General features: G+C 37.8%; 1 protein-coding gene across 2 annotated transcripts; it reads left to right on the top strand.

Moving 5' to 3' along the window:
• The first annotated feature begins 592 nt into the window (after positions 1 to 592).
• Positions 593 to 12375, top strand: prodhb (proline dehydrogenase (oxidase) 1b). Of its 2 annotated transcripts, XM_085426246.1 has the most exons (14): positions 593 to 1454; positions 2281 to 2489; positions 5472 to 5506; positions 5602 to 5751; positions 5899 to 5963; positions 6042 to 6158; positions 6336 to 6409; positions 6918 to 6999; positions 7728 to 7820; positions 8249 to 8395; positions 9732 to 9907; positions 10613 to 10711; positions 10818 to 10906; positions 11922 to 12375. In XM_085426246.1, exons 1-14 carry the CDS (start codon positions 1110 to 1112, stop codon positions 12110 to 12112), a joined length of 1872 nt encoding a protein of 623 aa, XP_085282372.1. In that variant the 5' UTR covers positions 593 to 1109; the 3' UTR covers positions 12113 to 12375. The 2 variants fall into 2 exon arrangements, with proteins under 2 accessions (XP_085282372.1, XP_085282373.1); XM_085426247.1 differs by lacking the exon at positions 10613 to 10711.
• The last annotated feature ends 1552 nt before the right edge of the window (positions 12376 to 13927 follow it).

Raw genomic sequence — 13927 nt, 5'->3', positions numbered from 1 at the left:
TGCATTAAATCCTCTAAGTGCGTCGCACGTAAGTTGAACATATCACTTTTGTATGAGTGATTTTGTATCCATGAATTCATTTTAACAAACTGCAGCACTATACGCATTTCACATTCTTGTCTATATAGCAGTGTCTTCTGTGAACCTAATTTTGACTAAGTTGTGTCCTACACATTTACAACATATTGCTTCGTCGAAAAATGGAAAACAACCACTGCTGAAAGGATGGAAACGCCCAAATGGATACTAATTTACAGGTGATAAAACAAAGTTTTATCCAAGAAAACTTGAGTAAAGGTCTGACATGATCATGATCGTGCAATGCGCCCATTTCATAATAAAGCATAATTTTTTAATATAATTTGGATAATAACATATGGGTACTATTTATCTATGTATGCAGACGGTGTTGTTGCACGATGCTAGCAGACAGTGCATACATGCAACTACATAACCAAGTGGCTGACATAGTTCATCTGCGCAGTGTATGGCCTTGAAAGTCCCGAGGTCAAAATGGGATACGCCCCCAAGGTTGGATAAGAATGACCTGTGTGACTTCCAGATACCGGACGTAGTAGTTGAGAACAAGCAGAGGAAGGAGGCCGAAGCGATATATGTAGCTATACCAAAGTGATGGCAAATTCAACTGCAGAAGCTGAAGAAATACCAATATAGCTTATTTTAATGTTTTAAGTTATATCCTAAGAAATTGCCATTTAATCCTTGAGTCTAACATAGTAAACAAAATGTTTATTAGGAAAATACCTAATGTGAAGTGGAATGTAATACAAGCATTTTTTTTGTACCTCTACACGTCATGGTAATTCGTGTTTTCTGCGGAAGTTGACAGCATTGCCAATTAAAAAAATACCCACAACAACGCAACGTGCTCACAAAAAAAAGAAGAAAAAAAAAACGCGCTGGTGGAGAGATGCGGGAAACTTCGGGAAGGAAGCCGTGAGTGCGTCACCGTCTCAAACCACCAACCAAGTGATGATAATGTGCCCGTTCGGGCCCGAGTTTGTTTACAGTTGGGCACGCGCAGCTAGCAAACACTATTGGTGTGCTAGCTTCACCTCAGCGCTGATACCCGGGCCAGCTATCCGCTGATGTTTTACGTCAAAACCGTGCCAGCCCTCAAACGGGCGAGGGCGGACATCCACTTTAAACGGTTAGTCTTAAACCGAGCAGTACGTTGCACCGTGACCTCCAGTTCGACGGCCCAGACGGAGCATGACGGTGTCAGAAGCCGCGGCGGGTCAGAGTGTCCCGGACTGTCTGGGAGAGGAGGGAGAAGGAGAGAAGGCGCCGCCGCCGCCGCTGCTAATGAGATCTCCGTAGACTTTGAGCAGACCCGGGAGGCTTACAAGAGCAAAGACTCATTAGAGCTTCTCAGAAGTTTGGTGGTTTTCAAACTTTGTTCATATGACTTCCTGGTTGATAAGAACAAAGAGGTAATGAGGCGCTATCTCACCGCGCAGCCCGGCAATTTAACACGAAGTCTGTTTGTTAATGTGCCTTTAGGTGTTCAGATCACTTTCTAATTACAGTTTTTTTAAAATAAAGTTGAGCATAAATACTGAATTCTATGTGAAACGTTCGCATAACAAGCAAATGAGATGTCACAATCAAAGAAAACAGGTGTAAGCAAGTCACTGGACGATAAATTGTATAGTATAATACAATATTATATTATATACTATATAATACAATTTAATTGCTACTATGTTATTTTTTACTAATAGATATAGCATTGACAGTGATGTTGACAATTTCTTTTCAAACAATATGGGAATATTCCCATTTATGTCAGCCATAAGTAGCGTTGAAGGTAAACAAAAGTTCTGTCAGCTGATCAAATCTGAACCATAGGCTGTATGTAAAGTAATGCACTGTAGGCTATATATGTTCTCATATGAAGACAGGCCTAACAGTTTCCGCTCCACCCTTAAATGCAATGCACACCTCTCAAGTTGCAACCTGTTTTTCAGCTATCCAGTCCATGTTACATAACCTCAGCTGTCCTGTTATTGTAGTGTACTGTTAGCATACAGGCTGCTGTATAAATCTATCAGGGCACAAGGCAGTTTCCATTCATCTAAGACTTTTAAGCAAATGTGTTATATACATGGGAGTAGAGTGCATTAAAACACATCCAGCATGGCACACATATTTACATAATCAATGGGGACGATGTAAAAGACATGATGAAAGCCCAAAACATATTAGAATTACTAATCAGAAATGTAATGTATGTAATGTCCTTCCCTTTTTGCCCAGGTAATGGATCTGGCTAAGAAGATTCTAGGCCAGAAAACCTTTGACCAGTTCATGAAGATGACATTTTATGGTCAGTTTGTGGCTGGTGAGGACCACAATGACATCAAGCCACTGATTCAGAAGAACCACTCCTACGGCGTTGGCTCTGTCCTGGACTATAGTGTTGAGGAAGACATCAGTCAGGAGGAAGCGGAGCGGAAAGAAATGGAGTATGAAAATTCTATTGCTTTACTTAATAATACAATAGACTCAACCCCGTTACAGTGATAACCATTGTTGCCTCACAGAAGGAAGGTTTTGGGTTTTGACATGCTTGTTGCCTAACGTGCACATCTTTGGGCTCACGTTTTTTTTTCCACTGTCCAAGGACATGCACCAGAGATGAATGTGTAATTCTAAATTGGTTGAAGGTTTGGAATGTGTTAGCATGGGTAATAGACTGGTGCCCTGTCCAGACTGTTCTTTGCTTCCTGCGCAGTGTCAGCTGGAATAGGCTCCAGCCCCCCCACACCTCACCTTTGTAATGTGTAATACCTTTGACCTTATCCAACCACATCTGGTTGGATAAGGTCAAAGGTATTACACAGTGATGTACCAATATATTAGGCAGTATTTGCTTTGCCGACTGCCATCAGCTTATTAATTTTAAATGACCTTCAACTATTGCAGTGGCTGATATTTGCTGTGTCCTAATAATGTTCTAGTCTTGATTTCTTGGATCCCTTGTCCCTAATTTGTTTGTTTTCACACCTGTACTGCAGCCCTGAACGTTTATCAAAACCACCCAGTGGAGATGTATGTGAGAAAACAAGTGGTTGACGCAGCTGAATTGCACATTTAACAGTTTTTACCCTGCCAGCGCCCTGGTAAAATGTCGGTGTAATGTCTAATGCATCCATCTGAGAATAGAACAGACAATTGCTTACCCATGCAGCAGCTCTCACCTAAACCAAAGTGAGTAATTTCAGTTTTATGAACACTTCTGATTGGTATTATCTCCTGTTATGCTGTACAGGATGCAGGGCAATTGTGGACAGTGCCCTGACTTAACTTAACCTGGAATTCATTTGTGAGAACAGCTATAATGTGGTGAAGGAGGAAATAACTCAAAAAATTTATTTCTTGATAATGATTTTTTCCCCTGTTGCACAAAATGGGGAATACAAAAAAAATCATCTATACCCTTTTTTATTTACATATCAGTATTGACCTAGAATTTCACAATTGGTTCAGGCCCAAAATTGCATGCCATTACTGTCAAAGACACATTGAATTCAGGCTATGCTTGTCTGTATTACACATATTACAGATTAAAAAAACAACACAAAGCAAAAGCACATTTTTTTGCATTTTCTTGTAGTTTAATACCAAATATAGATGTGTTTTTATTTTAGCCAGGAGGTCGATCTTCTTTACACCATGAATTGTTGGCATACTTGTGGCTTTCTAGTGTGGAATTGGCTGGCTGAAGAGAATTTCTCACTTGCTAGGTATTGCCTCGTGCAGCTCGTGTGACGGGATTCCTAAGTGATCTGTGAGATGATGTAAACTTGGACAACAGTGCAAACCTTTTGCAAGCAGTATCTCTGTGGGCAATAGCAGGACTTTTACTTTAGTTTCAGCTTTGGGCATTCATGCATTATGAGTAATGCACGAGTGCCATTTTGGTCCCCTTTGGAGATGTTCCAGAGACAAATCAGTAGAGAAAAGGGAATATTTTGATTCCTTTTTCTTTGAAGTAAAAATGACAAATGTACTTGTCAGATATACTTAGCAAAAAAGTTAATATTGAGGAAAAAAGACTGACCTTTTCTAACTCTCAGAATTTCTCTAGTTTTATAAAGCTCAGATGTGATGAATAAATGGGGCTACCTCTAGTCAGGTATCTTATGGTTAAGTCTGTTGACATAGAGTAACAGCTGACAGTGATAACATCTTGAGCCAGACATAATTTTTTGTCATCCTATCACATTCTGTAAAGTGATAAAACTTCTAGGTAAGCTCTTTGCTATAAACTCCCTTTTATTTTAACTGCATATATTTTTTAGACCTCATCACTAGTAACAAGATGTCATGGCACAGCTTTGATATCCTTTGTGTTGGGGGATGCCTGCTTAGAAACATCAAGCGAGGTATCAAATCTGAGCCTAGAAAGATATTGTTTGCCAAACATACACCTTCAAACATTGAGACTGTAGGACAAGGCACATTAAGCCAGCTTGATCTGAGACAGCAGGTTTGACAAGTTCTCCAGTCATATGTCAAGATAGCAACAACATTAGTCAGTTTCTTCCAAAAGAAGGAAGATGCTGTATAAGGAACAGAAGCAAATCCTAGCTTGATGTTGAACGCATGATATTTACAGTGACAGCCTTTGGATGTGTAGACCATCTATACTAAAAATACATTCCCAGTTTTACACTTTAGATTTGACAAATGCACGCTTTTGAAGGCTTGCATGCTTTTTAAAGCAGCTGGGTGCCAGTGTTTTGTGCTGGCGATAAAATATATCCCAAATGTGACACAGAGAGCGTAACACAAATGTTATTTGACACAGACACTGTCCACTGAAGCTGTTTAATTCAATTTAATTTTTGGAGATTTGGCGTCTTATTTTTTAGGGCTGAAAATCAATCAATAGTATCTGAACGACAGCAAAAAAAAAAATCTAGGAAATAGTAAATCTCTCATTTTTAAGCATAAGCAGATTGTATATAAAACACTATCATGCAAGGGAAGGACAAAAGAAAAAAAACAACATTTAAAATAGTACACTTTTAGACCATGTCAGATGGACTCCATTGTAGATTTTGCTTTTAAAAAGAGTCCCTGTCAAAAGCAAGCAAAGTTAAAAGAATATGGCTCCCTTTAGTTTTCCTGGCTTTGAAGCCTCTTGATGTCTCTGATGTCCAGGATGCTTACTGTTTAGTCATCTGTTTGGTTACATGAGCTCCCCTGTGCCTTATGATGAGGGGGGAATAGGTCAAGTGTGGAGTGATGCTGCAACTCCCCTCTGCAGAGGGTGAGCAGCAGAAATTCAGCAAAGCATCAGTAAACACAATTGCAGCCTCGAGCATGCCACTGCCACAAGGCCACAATGTTCACAGAAAATAGTGCAAGTTTTCACATTTTTGAAGTTGCCTAAATTCATGACCATGATCTTTTATCCTTTCATATAACTTCTGTTTTAGCTCATGTGTGTCTGCTGCAGAGAAAGAGAACATAGGTAAGCTGCCTTATTTTTCCCCCTCATTTGTGGACAAACTGTACTGTGAGATGTAATCAAAAGTAATGATATGCAAATGTGTTTTTCACTCACAGGCAAGGACCACAGAGAGAGAAAATATCAAGCGCACAAACAATTCAGCGACCGCCGTGGGGGAGTGACCGGAGCCCGCACATATTTCTATGCTGACGAGGCCAAATGTGACCAACATATGGAAACCTTTATCAAATGCATCAAAGCGTCTGGTAGGCAAACACAGGAGAAGCCACACTTGTATGTGTTTGCATTGAAGTTGTAGTCTATGACACCAGACATCATTCTATCGTACCATCACACTGTTATCTTTAGTTTTTTGTCATTTCATTTATTTTAATGTTATGTGCCACTTGTAGGTGGGAGTTCAATGGATGGTTTTTCTGCCATCAAAATGACTGCACTAGGACGACCTCAGTTTCTGGTAGGCACTAAAGAGCGATGAAAAAGTCAGTGTAAGCTTTTAGTTTTGCTGAATGACACTACTTTCTTTCTACAAAAGCTCCAGTTCTCAGAGGTGCTGGTGAAATGGCGGCGGTTTTTCACCTTCCTAGCGTCACAGCAGGGTAAAGATGGCTTGGAGGCCTTAGAGCAGAGGCTGGAGCTTACACAACTGCAGGTAGTATTTTTTTTCTTTTTCCATGTTTTTCGCATTGATGAATTATGGTGATACTTGTGTAATATGTGCTAAACATGTCAGATAGGTTTTACATTTCCATAAATGCACAACTGGGATAATGCAAGACAGGTTTTTAGTGTGTGTTGTGCAGAACTTTAAATCTCTGTATTCTCATAGGAGTTCATGACCAAACTGGGTGCAAATGGTGACTTCTATGGCTGGTTTACAGGAAGGAAAGAGGACTCGACAGGGTAAGCGAGACCGGACTTCTCAAATAGTTATAAAAGACGTGTTGACACAGAGAAATATTTCATTAGTTGTGAAGCAGTTTTGCAGAAGAAGTAATTCATGAAAAAAAATTGTATGGAAATTTTAAACTAATATTAATTTCATAAAGTAAATTAAACTAAAGAAGATATTCTTAGTTCATGCATTTGATAATTTATTTTATACAATGTTTAATACTATAAAATACGATCCCTTTAATATATGTTACTACTTCTAAAAAATGGAAGAAATAATCATCACTTTCCTTTCTGCTAACCTGACAAAATTCGGCAAGTAATAAAAGTAATGATTAATAATAAAAAGGGGGTAGCTATAAATATGTCTTTGACTTTAAAAACATAATTATCCACAAAGTGGCCAGTAAGACAAAAAACCAAAAAAACCAAAAAAGATTCTGGTAACAAAAAGATACTGGTAATAGTTTCACCAAAACCCTGTTCCTGTAATACTTTCCATCCTTTTTCCTGACAGATGCATTGACATGCTTGACTGGAACAGCCTAATAGATGACAGAACAAAGATATCGGATCTGCTTGTTGTTCCAAATGTAGAGGTCAGTAGCATAGAATCCTGAAAAAGAGAGATTTTTTTGTTGGGATACAATAGATTAAAGAAAACAGTTTTCAAAATTAAGAAACACTTTTAAAATATATTTCTACCATTACTCCTTGGAGACTACAATTGACTTAGATAATACTGCTCCAAGTTTGGCATGCTTTCAGGTTGTAGCAGGCAGGAGAGTTTTAAGTGTCAGCTGTGCCTGCTGAGCTAATTCTGACTTCTAAGCAATTCATTCAAATGTACTGTAGCTGCCATAGGCTGTTGTTATTGATCCAGTTATTTTTGTTCCCTGTTGTAATATGTTCATTTCAGAAGCAACTGGAAAAACTGAAGCAAAATTAGTAATTAATTGTGATGACATTTAAAATAAGGATTTCATTACTAAATGGTCATTTGCTCTCTGGCTGCTATAGTGAAAATGAAGTGCTTTTTGAAGTTTAAATGTTCTTATCTGAAGTTATTTTACTATAACCAGACCTTGAACACAATCAGCTCAATTACACTGCAAATAGTAAACAGCCATTTGGAGTTTTATTTACTTAAAAGTCTGCAACCTTTAACTGCAGATTTTCTGCATCATTCATTGGAATTTCTAGGGTGAATGACTTAGCCCTGGGTTAAGAAGAAGCCATAAAGTGGGAAGACTAATAGGTGTCATGCTGTGTGATATTTGGTTTATTAGTATCTCACAGTGGATTCTCTCCTGGGTTGTTTTCATAGCTAGGTAAGCTGGAGCCTCTGCTGGGGAAGTTCACTGTAGAGGAGGATCAACAAATGAAGCGGATGTTACAGCGTGTAGATGTCTTGGCGAAGGTAATTACATACCAGCCACAAGGACTGATTACCATACATGAACATGCCCACACTTAGAGGCAATTTGCTGTTTAACTACTATGAATAAACACCTATAGATCAACTATATGCGATTAGTAAGATGTTTTTATGTGTATCGGTTAAATGAGATTTGTAAATCTTGTAAATATGATATAATTCCCATAAGTATATAGCTACTATAGTCTATAAAAGCTGCACTGGTATAATTATAATAATAATTAAAAAAATTACAGGGATTATTATTATTATTACTGTGTTTTAATGTCACAGTGTTAAGAATCACTGATTCTTTTGTTTCATTTATTTAATAAAAAATGTTCATTAATTCAACCTTGAAAACTATTTTAATGAAACTCTAGGATATTAGATGATATTACACCAAAATAATGAGATCTTTCATGTTTCAGCATGCCCTAGAGAGTGGTGTTCGTTTGATGGTGGATGCAGAGCAAACCTATTTCCAGCCAGCCATTAGCAGACTAACACTGGAGATGCAGAGGACCTACAACGGAGAAAAGCCTGTCATTTTCAACACCTATCAATGCTACCTAAAGGTCGGGCCTACAGCGGGCACAAAAACAGATCTTCAAAGCTGCAAACTTCTACTAATGCCTTGCTTATGCAAAATGTTTCTGTGGTGAATGGGAGGATTGTTATTGTCACTGAGTGATTAAATCCATGTTCTCAGCTCACAAGAAACCTCAAGTTTTGACAATGTGCTTCTTTAGGTTAGTAATATATTCAGTGTGTTTGAAATAGATCCAATGAACAGTTGTTGAAAATAGCTAAAAAACCCCAAACAAATAAAACCAAAACAGATGGAGATTCCTCTCTTTATTAATGAGATCCATTGACACAGCCGTTGTAATTTTTATCGAAGAAAACATGCTGTGACAGGTCCAAATGCCAGCATGTAAACAGATTTCTATTAGTCAGCCAAGCTGGACTCGAAAGAGTGACGCGACAAAGACGAGAAAACAATAGTGGTGGAAATATGGTGATTTATTTTTTGTGTGTTTTTCCCAGCATTATTATTATCATTATGATATCAAAAGTGCATAGGTTCATAATAGGTTCATAATAGTTGTATTTTTAGAATATTATCTGTTGGTTACAACATAACTACAAGGTTTATTGTGAGTGTTTTATTTTTTATGTTGCTGGCATTTACAGTCATGAAAAAAGAAAATTTTCACAGAGCTTTGTGCAATCCTGTGAAAAACCAAATACTCCTCATAGTTCAATAGTTTATAGAGCCGCCTACAGGAAAAACTTGAAGTCATTATTTTCTGTAGGACTTCTGCAGTCTCTCAAATCATTTGGAGGAATTTTTAAACATTTCACTATGCGGTTGTTACTTTGGTTCACTAGTGGGCATTTGTTTAGGCACAGGTCTCGAGTTGATCGAGAGGTTAATACCTTGATTCTTATAAAATATTTTCTTTTGTCCTTTGGATCCAAGCTAACTAATGAGCTCATATCTAAAATCCTTCCGCATACGTAGAATACAAGGTGTCCAGGTCCTGTGGCTGCAAACCAAGCCCAAATCATCACCCTCGGCCCTGCCATTGTGCTGATATGCTGTGGTGCTATACATCATCTCCACATTGGATAGTTGTTTTGTTTTACAGAGTTTGTCTTCCATAGTTCTTTTTTTTTTTTTTTTTACACGTCATTTTATTTATTATGTAAAGGTAGATAGGACAGGTAACCCAGATTAAGTTGACTAATCCTTCTGTAAAAATAAAGCAGGTATATCATTGCACATTTCTACTTGTAATAAACATGGAAATGCGGTCAGCTCTGTATATAAAACATGTTTTAAAACTGGTACCTAAACTTAGAGGACTTGATTTTCATGATTCGGTGCTCCTCCTTTTTGTTCTGCAGGAGGCCTATGACAATGTAACTATGGATGTAGAATTGTCTCGACGTGAGGGTTGGCACTTTGCTGCCAAGCTGGTGCGTGGGGCCTACATGTATCAGGAGCGAGAAAGGGCCAAAGAGATTGGATATGAAGACCCTATTAACCCTGACTATGAGTCAACCAATAGGATGTACCACAGGTAAGAGCCAAGGCTTGTCAGTCTGTTTGTTCTGCATAAATCTACACATGTAGAGTTTGATTGCTGTTAGCCAAGCTCTCATTTATCATATTCAGAGAGGAACAGTCTGCTTACTGTAGTTTTTTTCGTTTTTTTTTTTTTTTTTTTAAATAACAGAATTAAACTGTCAACCTTTTAGGCACCGGTTAACACCACAAAGGACAGAGTCTTTTATTTGGAGTTACTGCAGTCTTGTTCTTATGGCAACAAGCTTTCGTCTCAAGAGTTTGAGAAGATTTTGATGGAATAATGTAATCAATGAAGAAAAAACTCAGGATGCTTAATTGGATACAGTATAACATGAGGTGGATTCAGAACATGCAGATGGTGATTATGAATATGTGTATTAATATAGCCTTACTAACAGAGAAACAAATGAACAGGGCCAGATTTCTGTTTACATACTGTGAATACTTGATGTTTATAGAGATTTTTTATGGAGTATAGGTTTGTAAAAGTAGTCCCACACCTTACAATAAATGTGATCTGCTGATGAAATTGATTTATTTCAATGTGCCATGAAACAGTGTAAGCACAATAGAATAAAAATGCATATTTTATAGTGAACAATATAAAAGAAGTTACTAATTCCTACTTGAAAGACAAACAAACCTATTATTATGACTACCTAAATTGTCCCTGTTGTGTGTCATGTATTTGTGCAAGGTGTTTGGACTATGTGTTGGATGAGATTGCACTCAACAGAAAAGCAAATGTAATGGTGGCTTCCCACAATGAAGACACAGTGAAACACACCTTAACAAGGCAAATTTTATGCTGTATCCAGTAACTTGAAACTTAAAACTATAATTCTTTCATACAAAATTGCATCTGTATAAACATGCTTATATTTTTATCCTCTCTCAATCAGAATGAATGAGCTGGGTCTCATTCCCACAGAAAACAAGGTATACTTTGGTCAGCTACTGGGCATGTGTGATCAAATCAGCTTCCCACTGGGTAAGAAAAGTACAGAAGCAGAAATACACAACCATGCAATGTCTAGGTACCAATCTGTCTTGTCATAAATAGTAAGAATAATTTTGACAGTGCCAGCCAGACAGGCCATACACCCTGTGATGCTTTCAACTCTGTCATAAGACCTTTAAGTTGCACAAACGTACCTCACAGGCCCCAAGGAGTGCACATGTAGAAGCCAGTCTGCATGACATATGAGCCAAGACACCTCAGTATTGAACAGTCCTCTTAACGAAGTGCCTCTGCTGGATCTCAGCGCTTTGTTTGTCAGTCAAAGCTAGACATAGTGGTGGCAGGCAGTTGTCTGTCAATGTGAGGCTGAAGCTGACATGGCCTTGACCAGTATTGATGTAAAGAGACAGGCATGTGTTTCTTTGTTGCTTTTTTGAGGGATGGAGCTGCCAGCACTGCTTTTGAATCCTGAAACAATAAAGAAGTTGTTTCATAAAATAAAGCAGACTGGAGCTGAGACCCATATTATTTGTCCATCACTTACTGCACCAAATGTACCTTAGTTAGTTTTTATAATTCAGTTTTCAGATAAGCTGTTACTCAGGATGTGCTTGTCAGGGCAGAGTTTATTGTATCATGTTATAATGTTTTGGATGGATTAGTTAAAACAACATTTATTTCGACAGAGCTAAAGAGTTAAGCCCTGGCAAAGCAGTTTCACAGTGTGCGAGCCTAACTGACAGACGAGAGGAAATCTTCAAATAGAAATGCTGTAAACTGAGGATGTCAGTGCAAATACTGCAGTCTCGTCTGATTACACAGATCGTAGCAAACATTCAGTGAGAGAAACCAATCAAGATGATGCTCATGCTGTGGTTCTATAGAGTTTGTCCAATATAATCTGTAAAAAGTATACTCTCCTGTCATTTAAACTAGTCAGTCAAAATGATATTTTATGAAAAGGAATTTCATAATATTGACAAATAAAGAGAGAAATAGTTTTTGTCTACATTTATCAATCCCATTTTCTTTTGTTTCACTCCAGGCCAGGCAGGCTTCCCTGTCTATAAGTATGTTCCCTATGGACCAGTGAATGAGGTAATGCCCTACCTGTCTCGGAGAGCACAGGAGAACCGAGGCTTCATGAAGGGGGCCCAGAAGGAGAGGGAACTGCTTTGGAAAGAGCTGAAACGGAGACTTGCCTCTGGAGAGCTTCTTTACAAACCAGTGTACTGAAAAGAACAAAAGATTTAGTAAAGATTATTGAGGGTTTCTTTATCTGGTTCTTTGGTTAGTGTCCATCATCATAGCTGCCTGTGCTGTCTTTTTTAAGCACATCTCTTGTTTTAATCTATATTTTGAAGTTGTTTTTTTTTTTTTTTACTGATGGACTATTTACATAGGTCACTAGTTTTTCTTTTTCCTACTAGTGTTTTTCAGCATTCTGCTCTTGCAGGATTTTATCCACCTTCACTCCATTCACTCCTTCTGTTCTGCACCTCTACATCCATAAGCATTTCTCATTTTGTTTTCCCACTGTCTGTAGAGCTCTAATATCCATCATATGGGCAACTTTACTGCTCCAGAAGGACTTCCTAAAATGTCAACAAGACTGGGCTGGGCATCTTTTTTTATTGCTCTATTTATTTTCAAGGAGAACGGGAATCATAAGAATAACATGCTTGATATAAATGTTAGCAAAGTAAACTATATAGGTATATCTACTGTATATGTGCTTCTCAGTACTGTATGTTTGTTTTTGAGGTTGCACTGACATTTTTAAAACAATACAAGTTTATGTGTCATGAAGAAGTATAACTGCCTCATCAAAGCACATCTCTCTTCTTCATCCTTGTTATTATATTCACTAGGAGAAGTTATATTTTTGCCCACAGTATGTGTTCTATACTCAGACTGAAAGTTTCCCCAATTTTGGTCAATTCATGTCCAAATCTTGATTTTAAATCCAACTCTTAACTTAATTCAGATCAATCCCAGATCTCTTAACCATCTGTCTGCTCAGTCTCATAAGTAATTGTTAAACATATAGTTTTTAATTCTTGATCAATCTTTTTGATGATGAGCTTTGTAACTGTAAAGCAAATACAATAATATCAACAATAATTTCATCCTATTAGTCTTAAAAGGTTGATTAAGTATTTTCTTGGCTTTATCACTGAAGTGTATCTCCGTTATAGTTTCCTACCTATTAATAGTTTTCTTCCCTTCCTGTGATTGTGGTTCTGTTTCTATGGTTAATAGGCTAAGTACTGATGCCATGCTGGTGGAGAAGTGAACGTTTAAATCTGGGTCTGTTATAGTGGAATTGTTGAGGCTCTTTCTCATTGTTTGTGGCTTGTTGATGTGGGCACTTTGTCTTGTTTCTCCATTTTGACTGATCTACAGCATGCCCTTATCCATTTGGGGTGTCTATAAAGCAAGCTAAATCTGGTCTCAAGAGGCTGAAAGCCCCCTGAATCTGGCATTGATATCTGTTTTTCTGGTCTGTCTGACAGACTGGACCTCTTACAACAAAGATACCTCCTAGCATGTTGGAGCACTATCTATTACATTAGACAACTCTGTGCAATTCTGATTTTTGACAATGTAAATATGTTTAACTCAGAATGTATTTGTTGAATTTGCATCTTACCAAATATGCTTGTGAAATTGCTAAATATGTGAATATAAAGTATGTGAAGTCATGCATATTTTTGATGTCCTTGACGGAAATGCTATAGCTTTGAACTGTTTGTACAGCTTGAGTTGTTTGAGGTTTTAATTTGGTGACATATTCTGCTTGGTTATTGATGCGCAATTAGTATTTGAGTCAGAGGGTAACCAAGCTTCATGATGATTATGGCCTTGTCATTTTATGAGAGCAGTCGGTGCTCTGTAGACCATCATTTAATTACCCATGATGCTACGCTCAATACAGATCACAGAAATTGGATGCATTAATCATTACTCAGAAGAAACTTTAGTGGCTGTTCAGTTTTGCTGAGGCAGAGCACCGCAGAGGTGTCACAGTTGCTGTGTTCTATCAGTTTA

Source organism: Rhamphochromis longiceps, linkage group LG12 (assembly GCF_057381845.1).
Source record: "Rhamphochromis longiceps isolate RC_006_pf linkage group LG12, R_longiceps_female_GT1.1, whole genome shotgun sequence".
NCBI lineage: Eukaryota > Metazoa > Chordata > Actinopteri > Cichliformes > Cichlidae > Rhamphochromis > Rhamphochromis longiceps.
Note: the sequence above shows the minus strand (reverse complement) of the source record. Positions and strands in the feature narration are given on the sequence as shown.

Coding starts and splice junctions, on each gene's coding strand:
- prodhb (XM_085426246.1), top strand. CDS start 1,110: ATGTTTTACGTCAAAACCGTGCCAGCCCTCAAACGGGCGAGGGCGGAC. Junction 5,507..5,601: donor TGCAGAGAAAGAGAACATAG/GTAAGCTGCCTT, acceptor TTTCACTCACAG/GCAAGGACCACAGAGAGAGA. Junction 9,908..10,612: donor ACCAATAGGATGTACCACAG/GTAAGAGCCAAG, acceptor TATTTGTGCAAG/GTGTTTGGACTATGTGTTGG.